The 14,181-nt window shown below is 40.1% G+C and overlaps 1 protein-coding gene across 7 annotated transcripts in view; it reads left to right on the top strand.

The window, feature by feature from the left end:
* The window catches only part of ULK2 (unc-51 like autophagy activating kinase 2), a 114,284-nt gene that overhangs the window by 53,972 nt on the left and 46,131 nt on the right, over positions 1-14,181 (top strand). For 6 of the 7 annotated variants that reach the window (XR_006742521.1, XR_006742522.1, XM_045586509.1 and 3 more), the window contains exon 13: positions 6,282-6,453. The exons of the other annotated variant lie outside the window; for it this stretch is intronic. Coding sequence is in view for 4 of the 6 variants with exons in the window: in XM_045586509.1 (XP_045442465.1) it covers positions 6,282-6,453 (172 nt within the window). In the remaining 2 variants the exon portion in view is untranslated. The remainder of the gene's footprint in view (positions 1-6,281; positions 6,454-14,181) is intronic. 7 annotated transcript variants of the gene reach the window in all.

The raw sequence follows: 14,181 nt of genomic DNA, 5'->3' as shown, positions 1-14,181 counted from the left end.
GAGCAAAAGCACTTGCTACAGTGCTGGACACACAATAAATACTTAGGAAGGGCAACTATTATTATTTTCCAGGGAAACCTAACAACCCTTAGCTAACAGGATGCTGCCTGCCTGTGGCAGACTCCTCCTCAAAAGCCCTGTCACTCAGGCTGAATAGAACAGGCAGGTGGGCTAACAAGACCTCATCATATTCCCTTAAGTTTATAGAGCGACAAGCCCTGGTTTTGGAGTGACGGGATAAGTGGGGAGGAAGTGTATTGCCTTGGAAAGCCTATAGGCTTTGTTTGGAGTCGTATCACTGGCCTCAGTGCTGTGGCCGCTTGCTCATTCCTGACTTTGGGCCAGTCAGGTCCAGAGCTGAGCCTGGCTTCCGTGTCTGGAAGGTAGGCCTAACTAATCTTTGTGTAAAGGCAGCGTGTGGCAGTCTGTGCAGGGTGCCTGGCAGAGTGAGTATTGGTAAGCTGTAGCTATTATTATGAACTATATATTTGATATGCATGCTATATAATACAGAAAGCAAAGTTTATGCTAGAATAAGGAAACAGGAAGAATCTGTGGAAACAGGAGTGAAGGAGCTTGTGGGTTGAGAAAGAGGCCAGTGGGAAGGACATTGAGCTGGAAATAGCTTTGCTGGCGAGAGCATGGCGGTGCTTTTGCTGGGTAGGTAGCACTGAAAAGTAGAGCAACACAGGAGCGAGACTTTGGGCTGCTGGGGAAGAGAGGATAAGGCCCCGATGGGAGTGAAGAGGCACAGGAGGAGAGAGGAGGCATTTTCAGAGGGAACCCATTTTTAGAAGGCCTTTATTGAAAGCTCGCGCTTAAAGTGAAAATAAAAGGGGAAGATGGAGAATAAAAAGAATGAAGGAGTGTCTCTATCTATTGTAATTTCCAGTTGGTGAGATTAGAAAATGGCAGGTTTGGTTGGTTTTTAACACAATCTGCCAAAAGTAAGATGATTTCATACCTGCATTCTCTCCCTTCCTGTGGCTGGAGTAGACTTACTCAGGCTGAATGCACACAAGTGTGCACATTCTTTTTTTTTCTTCTTTTTTTTACTTTCACACAAATATCAGTTGCATCTTTTTCCAGAGAAATCTTTGAAAGGCAAAAAAACAAAACAACCTTAAAGTAAATCCAAATCACTCTTTTTGTTAAGATACTGGCTATAGATTAAATGCTTTTTAGATGATATCTCTTTAATGTGTATTTATTAGTTTTATTCATTTATTAAAAGCCTGCTGAGTGAGGTTCTGGTTGATACTGATGAATGATATGATAGTAAGGAATTTTAATTGTGTGGAGAAGAGGCAGGCTGATCAATCACTATTAGAAACGGGCCTGACTATGTCTCTTTTGCCAGAGGGAATGTGGATGAAGGGCATGAGATCAGACCAAGAACTAAGGAAGGCTGCTCAGAAGAGGGCATTGAGTTGAGATTAGAAGAAAGAATTAGCAAGGAGAGTTAGTAAAAGAATAGTATCGTAGGCAGAGGAATCTTTGTTCACAAAGTCATGGACACACAGCCTACTGAAGGAGCTCTGTTGCCCTCCATAGTCACTTATATTTAAATTGGTTTCAACTAAGTAAAATTTAAAAATGAGTTAGTCACACTAGCCACATTTCAAGTACGCTGTAGCCATATAGAGCTATTATAGTTGCTGCTGTACTGGACAGCTTAGATAGGGAACTTTGTCGTCATTGCAGGAAGTTTTCTTGGACAAGTCTTCTAAGCAGTCCAGTCTGGTGGGTGTAAAGAGCACTAGAGAGGGGAAATCAGTTAAAGTGGTGGGGAGAAGATGTACCTTGAAAGAATTTAGGCATTGAGCTAAGTTTATCTTTAAAGCTATTTGAGGTATTTGAATGATTTTATGTGGAGATATGATATGATCCACTGTGTGTTTTAGCTAGATTTTCTTCTTCTTTGAGCTAGATACTTCTAAAAGCAGGGTGGAGGACTAGACTGGAGACAAGTAGAGAGGTCTTTCCACTTGAGGAAAGAGAACAATCCGATACTATGGAAGCTGTTTTATTTTGTTTTGTTTTGTTTTGTTTTTGTGTGGTTGAGCATTGACCTGTGAACCAGGAGGTCACATGCCTGGGTTTCAGGCTCTATTCCCAGTATGGGGCGTGCAGGATTCTCTCTTATTGATGTTTCTTTCCTTTCCTCTCCCTTTCTCTCTGAAATCCATAAAATGTATTAAAAGAAAAAAATAAGGACCTGAACTAAGGCAGCAGTAAGAAAAAGAAGTAGGGGATGGGAAGCAGGTGGGAGAAAGGTAAAGAGTTTGCAGAGCTTGGTGATGCTTGAACTTGGGACTTAAAGAGAAGGGAGACCTTAAGGATAGATGGGTGATGGTGAAGGTACCCCGTAAGGGAGCATGGGGAGGAATGAATTCACATTATACAGGCAAGTAACAGAGGGCTAGAGCTCATTGGAGAGGACCTGTGCTGCAGAGTCCTCATGAGGTAGGAAGGGCTGGAAGGTAGGGTAAGTAGAAAGCAGGTGAGAAGAGGAGGAGCAGGGTGGCACCTAAGGGAATTCTGTACTCCTGTCTTCTAAGGGGCTGATGAGAAGCAGGCACTCACAAAAGAGAAGTAGCAAAAGCAAGAAAGAGCAGGGTCGCTGAGTTAAGGGGGAGAGTGTCAAAGAAAGGAACGGTCCGCAGTTCAGTTGCAACAAAGAATTCAAGGAATTTAAGGAGTAGGCAGTGGTTGTTGCTGGTAAACTTAATAAAGGCAATTTTATTTGAGCATTGAAGGCAGAAAGTGTATTATGGTTGGTTGAGGGGTACATGGGAATTGAGGAATTTGAGTCAGTGAAGATGGGTAATTTCAAGAAATGTTGCTAAGAGAAGATGGCAATTGAGAGGGCTGCAGGGATTTGAAATAGGAGGAAATGAAACGTGTTTATGTGCAGAGGGTATGTCAGGAGAAAGGGAAGTTGACCGAGGTGCTTGAAGAGGCAGGAAGAATGAAATCAGATGGCGGAGAGATTAGCTTGGAACAAGGGGAAGCATCTCTTTCACCAAGACAGCTGTGGCTGCAGGTAATTTTATAAATAGCAGAGGAAGAAATTCAGAAAGTTTCTTCCTAAACCACTAGAAAGACGTGTGGACATACTTGGAATAACATCTCAATTGCTTTCAATTGTGTGACTTTGAGCAAATCCTGACCTTCTGAGTTCTGTTTATTTTTTTATTTTTATTTTTAAAAAAAATATATTTTATTGATTTTTTTTTTGCCCCCTTCCCTTCCTCCCATACATACCCTCCCTCCTCAGAGTTTTATGTCCATTGGTTGTACATATATGCATGTACACAAGTCCTTCGGTTGATTTATTATCTCCCCCAGATCTTCCTCCCCTCCCCACTGTAATTTGACAGTCTGCCTGTTGCTTTACTGTCTCTATATCTGTCTCTTGGTTCATCAATTTATAATGTTCTTTATCATCCACAAATGAGTGAGGTCATGTGGTGTTTCTCTTTCATTGATTGGCTTATTTCACTCAGCATGATGTTCTCCAATTCCATCCAGGTTGCTGCAAATGATGAGAATTCCTTCTTTTTTATGGCAGCATAGTATTCCATTGTGTAGATGTACCATAGTTTTTGGATCCAATCATCTGCTGACGGGCACCAGGGCTGTTTCCAAATTCTGAATATTGTAGATTGTGATGCTATGAACATAGGGGTGCATATATCCTTTCTGACTGGTGTTTCTAGTTTCTTGGGATATATTCCTAGAAGTGGGATTACTAGGTCAAATGGGATTTTTTGAGGAAACTCCACAAAATTCTAGCAAATCGACTCCTGAGTTCTGTTTATTTAAAGATGGAATGGCCGAAACTGGTGTGGCCCAGTGGATAGAGCGTCGGTCTGCGGACTGAAAGGTCCCAGGTTTGATTCTGGTCAAGGGCATATACATTGGTTGTGGGCACATCCCCAGTAGGGATGTGCAGGAGGCAGCTGGTCGATATTTCTCTCTCTTCGATGTTTCTAGCTCTCTCTCCTTCTCCTTTCCTCTCTGTAAAAAAAAAAAAAAAAAAAAAAAAAAAAAAATTCTATAAAATATATTTTAAAAAATAATAATAAAGAATAAAGATGGAATGGATTCCATAATGGGACTGAAGTTAATACAAGGAAAGCTCTCCACAATGTCCAGCCCATGGTTGATGTTCCTTCCGTCTTACCTTTCTTGAGATATAAATTCTCTTAAAAGTAGTGAGGAGTGCCAAAACTGGTTTGGCTCAATGGATAGAGCGTCAGCTTGGGGACTGAAAGGTCCTGGGTTCGATTCTGGTCAAGAGCATGTACCTTGGTTGCGGGCATATCCCCAGTAGGGTTGTGCAAGAGGCAGCTGATCGATGACTCTCTCTCATCGATGTTTCTAACTCTATCCCTCTCTCTTCCTCTCTGTAAAAAATCAATAAAATATATATTTTTTAAAAAGTATCATGCTAAGTGAACTAAGTCAGAAAAGGACAAAAAAATAAAACAAGACAAAAAGTAATGAGGAGGACCAGATAGCGAGGCTCAGAGGTTGAACATCAACCTATGAACCAGAAGTTCAGTTCCTAATCAGGATACGTGCCTGAGTTGTGGCTCAATCCCCAGTAGGGGGCATGCAGGAGGCAGCCAATCAATGTTTGTATATCATCATTGATGTTTCTATCTCTGTGTCCCTCTCCCTTCCTCTCTTTGAAATCAATAAAAACATATTTTTAGCCGAGACCGGTTTGGCTCAATGGATAGAGCATCGGCTTGGGGACTGAAAGGTCTCAGGTTTGATTCCGGTCAAGGGCGTGTACCTTGGTTGCGGGCATATTCCCAGTAGGGGGTGTGCAAGAGGCAGCTGATAGATGACTCTCTCATCGATGTTTCTAACGCTCTATCTCTCTCCCTTCCTCTCTATACAAAATCAATAAAATATATTTAAAAAAAACAAACATTTTTAAAAAAGTAATAAGGAGATTTTATGTCAAGTGTGCATCACACACATAAAAAGAAGAGATAAGATTTGAGACTGATTTCATTGCACAGTAACTTTCAAAGAAGCACCAGCAGTGAATTTAAAGAGCATTACAAAGTATTTTTTCTCTTTTTAAATAGAAATGAAGGTTAAAGGTAATAGGGACTTAACACATAGTACCTCGTGCATTCTGGTGTTTTAGGAAAGTATTTTTTCTCTTTTTAAATAGAAATGAAGGTCAAACGTAATAGGGACTTAACACATAGTACCTCGTGCATTCTGGTGTTTTAGGAAAGTATTTTTTCTCTTTTTAAATAGAAAGGAAGGTCAAATGTAATAGGGACTTAACACATAGTACCTCGTGCATTCTGGTGTTTTGGAAAACCGTTGCCTACTCAGGGCATTCAATTAGAGTTGTCCCTAGAGACCTTGAACTAGGCACTGCCAGAAGGTGGAAGGAGACACTCACACTGAGTATTGTGTACATATATTCATGTTTTCTTCCCTTGCTGTTCCATTTCCCGCAAACCAACTCCTCCCCTTGAAGGTTTTCCAAATCTTTCTTTTCTGTGAGTGTAAACAAATCTCTCTGCTTAAATGCAGTTATCCTTACTGGTTTGTTTACATTTTTACATAATATGGTCTGCTTTCCTGTTTACAATGTTTTTTGCATTTGGAGATTTAAAACTGTGTGTGCTTGCAAGATGCCATTAAAGTCCCTGGCATGTTGTTAAGTAAACAGCTACTGAGTATCTGCTTTGCTAGGCAATGAGCTGAACCCGGGGCCCCATGTTGGGATGGTACAGACTCATCTCAAAACTTGTAGGCGAGGCAAACAAGTACATGTGCTAAATGGCATGATACATTTTTATTGATTTCAAAGAGGAAGGGAGAGGAATAGAGATAGAAACAGTGATAAGAGGGAATCTTTGATTGACTGCCTCTTGCACTCCCCCTACTGGGGGGTCGAGTCCAAAACCCGGGTATGTGCCCTAGATCCAAATCGAAGCCGGGACTCTTCAGTCCCCAGGCTTGACGCTCTATCACAGAGCCAAACCAGCTAGGGCAGCATTATATATTTTTTAAGTATCACTTTTGGAAAACATTTAAGAAGTCTTTTTGCAAAGAGATTAAAAACTGTGCTTTTTGAAGGGAAAGATTTCCAAATAGATTTATTAAAATTTTAGATGGAATTGAACTTTATGCCTAATTGAATGAAAAAAAAAAAAACAAAAACAATTTTTTATTGTAATGCCTGTACTGACTTCCACTTTATTACCAGGCCAGTGTTAACTTGATGTTGTTAATTTTAGTCCCTTGCAGATATGCAGCATATTCAGGAAGAAAACCTATCCTCCCCACCATTGGGCCCTCCCAACTACCTACAAGTGTCCAAAGATTCTGCCAGTACTAGTAGCAAGAACTCTTCTTGTGACACGGATGACTTTGTTTTGGTTCCACACAACATCTCGTCAGACCACTCATGTGAGAATATTTTCTGCTTGTACACATTCTATTTTTTTTAACTTACTAGACTAGCATTTTTTAACGTTTATTTATACTCTCTTATTATTTAGTTGTTTGAATTCCCAATATTACATGCCTAACTTTCTAAAATCTGCTTGGCTATCTTCCATAAAACAATAACTTTGGATTCTGAAGGTACATGAAAACTAAAGGAAATTATCTCAAATTCTGTTTGTGTCTGACAAAATAGAGAAGCCAACATAATAAGAGAAATTAAATTAAATTTAAGGAGAGGAATTAAAGGAAGACCTCTTTTGGAAAAAAAAAAAACCTAAGCATCAGAGGACTCTTAAAACAATCTGGATGCCTTCAGAGAGAATGGCAGGAATGAACTTCATAGAGAGATAGGAAGAACTTTTATAAAGAAAGATGAATCCAAATTGACTAAATACTGTAGGCCTCTTTATATTGTCTGTGTCTTCATGTGTGAGTTTTGGCAAATTGTGTGTTTTACAGAATTGGTCCATTTCATCTCGGTTATCAAATAGATGGGCACAGAGTTATTCATAGTAGCACTCTATTATCTGTCTTCCCCTTTTCCCCCCCCCCCCCATATCTGTCTTCTTAATTTCATTGGGACCTTTAGGCATGTCCTTTCTTGCATTTCCAAAATCAAAATTTGTATCCTTTCTCTTCTTTTCTTAGTAACCTTGGAAGCTTACCAATTTTCTCAATCTTTTCAAATAACCAACTTTTGGTTTTGTTGATTTTATTGATTTGCTGTTTTCACCTCCATTGATTTCTGCTCTAATTTTTATTATTCCTTTTATTATGCTTTCTTTGAATTTAATTTGCTCTTCTTTTTCTAGTTTCCTAAGATGGAAACTTAGATTGAGTTTAGATCTTTTTTGTTTTCTAATATATGCTATACATTTCTTTTCAAGCACTTCTTTTTCTGCTTCCCACAAATTTTGGTAAGTTTTGTTTTCATTTTCATTTACTTCAAAATACTTTAAAATTTCTCTTAAAGTACCAGGTGTACTGGTTAATAATGCGGATTTTTTTTCAGTAGATGGAGTTACACATATGTTAATATATGTGTGATTTTGTTGTATTAGCAGCAAGCTTCAAAACTTCATATGTCAAATTTTCTGAAGGTGTTAACATTATAGATATTTTTATGCTTAAAAATGTCGAATTTTGTGCCAAAAAGCATTTTCAGGAAGTTTTAATTCATTATTTTGAAGAAAAAGTTATCATATACTTCGGGAAGCTTATAGTGAACATGCTTCATATTAAGATACTTGGGAACCCTGGTTTAAACATTTTAAAAGTGGTGATTTCTATGTGAAAGACAAAGAACGTCTAGGTCACACATGACAAACACAAGGCCCGCGGGCCAAATCCGGCCCGCCAGGCCTTGCAGTGTGGCCCGCACCGCGCTGTCATCACTGCACTCCGCTGCGTTCCATCACAATGACGCGCGGTGACATAGGAGGCTTGTGATCTCGCCGGCCGCCTCGCCGGCCCCCGTACTTGCTATCTATTACGCATGCACATAGATAACAAGTCACGCGAGATTCAGGAGGCGTGACCTATAGTCCGGCATCCGATGTGGTTGTGCGGGTGGCAGAGCAGAGGAGAGAGTGAGTGTGAGGGCATAAAAAATACACAGCAGAAGCTGCCAGTTCCTGGCATAAAGTGCAGGCATAAAAATCGCAACAGAATCTGCTATCTGTACCCAGCGAGGCATTTATTGACTGACTTTTTTTTTCTCCACTCCATCGGCCAAATCAAGCTATCCCTGTGCAGTTTTCAACTTTTTCCTTCTAACGCAGATTTCCAATAAACTACATCTTTTACTGCCAATATTGATCCCAAAATGTCCAGGAAAAGAAAAGTTGACGGTGAAGGCAGACAATTTAATGACAAATGGGAAAATGAATACATGTTTGTGCTTAGAGAGGGCAAACCAGTGTGTGTATTGTGTTATGAGACAGTGTTGGTGATGAAAGAGTACAATATACGTCGTCATTTTGACACCAAACATAATGTTAAGTATGGCAAATATACTTTGGAAGAAAAGCATAAAATTGTTAAAGAACTAAAAGGCAAACTACAATCACAGCAGCAAATGTTTACAAAGGCTACAGCGAAAAATGATGCTGCAGTGAAAGCAAGCTTTATAGTGGCTGAAGAAATTGCCCGTACTTCAAGGTGTTTTTCAGAGGGTGCCTTTTTGAAGCAATGCATGCTAAAAGTGTGTGAGCAAGTATGCCCAGACCAGATACAGAGTTTTCAAAATGTCAGTTTGTCAAGAAACACCATTGCAGATAGAGTTCAAGAACTCTCAGGAAATCTATCATCACAGCTGGCCGAACAGGCATGCAGTTATCTCGCTTTTTCACTTGCTATCGATGAAAGCACAGACAACACTGATACAGCGCAGCTGTCCATCTTTATACGTGCTACGAAGACCGACCTCTCTGTCACTGAGGAACTTTTGGATGTAGCTGCCATGCATGGGACGACGACTGGTAGAGATATATTTGAGGCTGTGGAGAAATCTATAAATAATTTTAAATTACCCTGGGAAAAGTTGGTGGGGCTAACTACCGATGGCGCACCTTCAATGTGCGGAGAAAAGAAAGGCTTGGTTGGACTAATGAAGGAAAGAATGCAAAAAAGTCACTGCCACACACCCTTGATTACTTATCATTGCATTATCCACCAAGAGGCTATGTGTGGAAAAGTTCTGGACATGAATGACATAATGACCACAGTCATTAAAACTATTAACTTTATACGGGCACGTGGCCTGAATCATCGCCAGTTCCAGCAGTTTTTACAGGAGGTGGGTGCAGAGCATGGAGACGTGCCATACCACACAGAAGTAAGATGGCTGAGCAAGAGCGCAGTCCTCAAAAGATTTTTTGAGCTCAGAGAACAAATTGCTCTTTTCATGGAAAGTAAAGGAAAGCCCTTGCCTGAACTGTCGGATCCCGCCTGGCTATGTGATTTTGCTATGATGTGTGACATATGCGAGCATCTCACCCAACTGAATCTGAAGCTGCGGGACGCAAACAAGTCATCACGAAGATGTCTGACATGATGAGAGCATTCCAGCGTAAACTTCAACTATGGAAGTCCCAACTGGAACAGGACAATCTTGCCCACTTTCCCGTTTGTTTGAGTATCTCAACCACTATTTCTGGTACTTTTCCTTGCAGTCGGCTGGCTACCAAAGTTAGCCGTTTACTAAGTGAATTTGAGCGGCGCTTCTCTGACTTTAGAACACAGCACTCAGGCTTTGACATCTTTGCCAATCCTTTTACAGTTGATGTCAACAATGTGCCCCATCACCTTCAGATGGAGATAATCGAGCTTCAGTCTGACAGTGGCCTGAAATCAAGGTTTCAGGATGTTGAAATTGAGGACTTCTACCCTCTACTGCCCCCTGACTCAATGCCAGAGCTCCGACTTCATGCTGCCCGTATTCTATCCATGTTCGGGAGCACCTATCTTTGTGAACAGATGTTTTCAATAATGAATCTGAACAAAAACAAGCACAGTTCACGCGTTACCGATGACAACCTCCATGCTGTTTTGCGGGTTGCTACAGCCCAAGAAATAAAACCAAACATTGACTCATTGATCCGGGGAAAACGGTGTCAGACATCTAGCCAGAAAACAAAACAATGAGCATTTTAGGTACATTCCAATATTACTGTTTTGCTTGATACCAATATTACTGTTTTGCTTGATAGCATGTGAGTTGGTTAACAGCACTGTTAAGGAAAAGATTGTTCCACTCATTTTAAATTCACATTTCTGGTTAACATTGTCAGTTTATGACTGTTCAGTAAACCATTCGGCCCGCGATTTAGGCTGGATTTTAGATTTTGGCCCCTTCTCTGATTGAGTTCGACACCCCTGGCAAAAGAAAAAGTTTGAAGACCAACAATTACAAGCATTATTGGATGAAGATGAGTGTCAAACTCAAAAACAACTTGCAGAAATATTAAACGTTACTCAGTAAGCAATTTCTGATCGTTTACAAGCAATGGGAAAGATTTTAAAGGAAGATTTTAAAGAAAGGTTTTAAAGGGTGACACATCAACTAATGAAAGACAAATGAAAAACCGAAAAATCATCAGTAAAACGTTGCTTCAACAGCACAAAAGAAAGTCTTTTTTGCATCAAATTGTGACTGGCGATGAAAAGTGGATTTATTTTGAGAATCCCAAACACACAACCGTCAACATTGACTGCAAGGCCAAATTGCTTCGGAAAGAAGACAATGCTCTGCCTTTGGTGGGATCAGGAAGGTGTGGTGTATTATGAGCTTCTAAAACCAGGTGAAACCGTTAATACTGATCACTACTGACAATAAGTAATCAATTTGAACCACACTTTGATCGTGAAACGACCAGAATGGGCTAAAAGACACGGCAAAGCAATTTTGCTTCATGATGACCCACCATCACACACTTCAAAACCAGTTAAAGACACTTAAGTGGGAAGTATTAGCCCACCCTTTGTATTCACCAAATCTTGCTCCGTCAGATGACCACTTGTTCTGAGCAGCACTTCAAACTATATGAAGAAGTGGTAAATAGGGTTTCTGACTGGTTTTTCTCAAAACAAGAAAAGGTCTATTGGGACAGTACCCACAAATTACCTGAAAGATGGGGGAAATGTGTAGCTAGCAATGGACATTACTTTGAATAAAGCACTTTTGATGTTTCTCTTGGTGTTTTCTTTGATTACAAAATCCGCATTATTAACCGGTACACCTGGTATGTTCTTTGACTTGAGTTATTTAGAAGTGTGTTTGTTAGGGGGCGGGGATGTAGCTCAGTGGTAGAGCGCAGGCTTTGCATGTAGAAGTGTGTTAGTTGTTTAATTTCCATATATTTTTGGATTTTCCAGTTATCTTTTTATTATTGATTTTTTTAAAAATCCTCACTGGAGATATTTTTCTATTGATTTTTAGAGAGAGTGGCAGGGAGAGGGAGGAACAGAAGAAAATATCAGTGTGAGAGAGACATATTGATTGGTTGCCTCCACACACTCCCCAAACAGGGCAGGGATTGAGCCTGCAACCAAGGTATAAGGTAGTTGCCCTTGACTGGAATCAAACCCACAGCCCTTCAGATTGATGCTATAACCACTGAGCAAACTGATTTGCTAGGGCCTATTGATTTCTAGTTTTATTTCATCATTATCTGAGAGAAGAGACATGTGACTTTTACTCTTTTAAATTTGTTAACATATGTTTTATATTCTAGTCTGTAATCTATTTTGGTGAGTTTGAGAAAAATGTGTCTTCTTTTGTTGGATGAAGTAGCCTATAGATGTCCATTATACCCAGTTGATTGATGATGTTGTTGAGTTCAACTATGTCCTTATTGATTTTTTTGTCCCCTGGATCTGTCTATTTCCAAGAGAGGATTATTGAAGTTTCCAACTATAATAGTGGATTCATCTATTTTTCCTTGCACCTGTATCAGTTTTTGCCTTAATGATTTGATTCTGTTGTTAGGGGCATACATGTTAAGAATTGTTATGTCTTGAAGAACTTATAAAATATAAATATAATTTTATCATTGTGTAATGCCCTTCTTCATCTCTGATTACTTTTCTTACTTTGAAGTCTGCTTTGTCTGAAATTAATATAGTTCTCCTGCTTTCTTCCTATTAGTATTAGCATCAATTTTTTCCCTATCCATTTATTTTTTTTAAAATAATACATTTTTATTGATTTCTAGAGAGAGGAAGGGAGGAGGAGAAGGGAGATCAATGAGACAGAGAAATATCTATTAGCTGCCTCCTGCATGCCCTCTACTGGAGATCAAGTCTGCAACCTGGGCATGTGCCCTGACTGGTAATCCATCTGGTGACCTCCTGGTTCATGGGTCGATGCTCAACCACTGAACCACACTGGTCGGCTATATTTTCTTTTCTTCCTTTCCTTTTTTTCCTCCTTCCCTCCCTCTCTCCCTCCCTCTCTCCCTCTCTCCCTCTCTTCCTTCCCTCCCTTCTCTCTCCCCTCCCTCCCCTTTCATTTCCCTCCCTCCCTTTCTCCCTCTTTCCCTCCCTCCCTCCCTCCCTCCGCCCTCACTCCGTCCTCCCTCCTCCTGTCTCTCTCCTCCTCCTCTATCTCTCTCCCTCCCCCCCTCCCCTCCGCCCCTCCCCATCCCCCCCTCCAAAATCCCCCACCTCCCCCCCCCCCTCCCTCACTATCCCCCTCTCCCCCTCCCCCTCCCTACCCCTCTACTCACCTCTCTCTCCCCTCCCCCCCCCCCCCCCCCCCCCTCCCTCCCTCTCTTCCTCCCTCTCTCCCCCCTCCCCCTCCCTCTCCCCCTCCCCCTCTCTCTTCCTCCCTCTCTCCCCTTCCCCCTTCCTCCCCCTCCCTCTCTCCCCCTCTCCCTCTCCCCCTTCCTCCTTCCCTCCCTTCCTCCCTTCTTTCCTTTTTCTTTCTTTCTTTTTTTATAAAGAGCAGATAAGCTCTTTTTAAAAATATTGGGGGGGATATATATATATTTTTTTATTGATTTCAGAGAGGAAGGGAGAAGGGAGTAAGAGATAGAAATATCAATGATGAGAGAGAATCATTGATCAGGTGCCTCCTGCACACCCCTTACTGGAGGATTGAACCCACACTCTGGGCATGTACCCTGATGGGGAATTGAACAGCAACCTTTCAGTGCATGGGATGACATCCAACCAACAGAGTCACACCGACCAGGGCCACCCATTTACTTTTAATCTATATGTGTCTCTATGTTTTAACATGAGTTTCTTGTATGCAACATATAGTTGGGTTGTATGCTTTGATCCACTCTGAAATTTCTCTTAATTGGTGCATTTAGACTGTTAATGTTAAAAGTGATTATTGATAGAATTAGGTTAATATGTACCATATTTGTAACCTTTTTCTGTTGTCATTGTTCTTTTTTTAAATTATTGTCTTTCTTGTTTTTTCAATTATGATTTCATTTTCTTTCTGTACTTAACATATCAATTTTTCTTTTTAAGACTTTAAAGTCTATAGTTTTGTGGCTCAGTGGTTGAATATAGACCTATGAACCAGAAGGTCAAAGTTCCATTCCTGGTTAAGACACATGCCCAGCTTTGGGCTGGATCCCTTGTAGGGGGTGTGCAGTGACCAGCCAATCAGTGATTTCTCTCATCATGGGTGTTTCTACTTCAATCTCCCTTTTCTTTTCTCTCTGAAATGTATAAAAAAATTTCATATATTTTTTAAAAACTTTTTTGTGGTTACCCTAAAGTTTGCAATACACATTTATAAATAATCAACGTTCACTTTCAAATAACATTGTACCACTTCACAGATAATGTGAATTCACCTTATTATAACAAAATAATCCTTATTCCTACCTCCTATCTCTTATATTATTGCAGTCATTCATTTTGCTAGTGTAAGCATTCATAAGCCTATATATGTGTTACACATAAGGTATATACAAGCATATATAACTGAATAACATTATTGCTATTTTGAGCAAACTTATATCATTTAAGAATAAGAAAAATGAAAATTTTTATTTTACCTTAACTTATTCCTTCTTTGCTATTCTTCCTTTCTTTTTTTTATTTTTTTTATTTTCTGACATATTGTTTTCCTTCTCTCTAAAGAACTTTTAACCTTTTTTTTTTTTTTTTTTTTTTTTTTTTGCAAGGCAGATCCAGTGGCAAGAAATTTCTCAATTTTTATTTGTC

The sequence above is a fragment of the Pipistrellus kuhlii genome, unplaced genomic scaffold (genome assembly GCF_014108245.1).
Source record: "Pipistrellus kuhlii isolate mPipKuh1 unplaced genomic scaffold, mPipKuh1.p scaffold_m20_p_23, whole genome shotgun sequence".
NCBI lineage: Eukaryota > Metazoa > Chordata > Mammalia > Chiroptera > Vespertilionidae > Pipistrellus > Pipistrellus kuhlii.
This window is presented reverse-complemented; position numbering and strand designations above follow the sequence as displayed.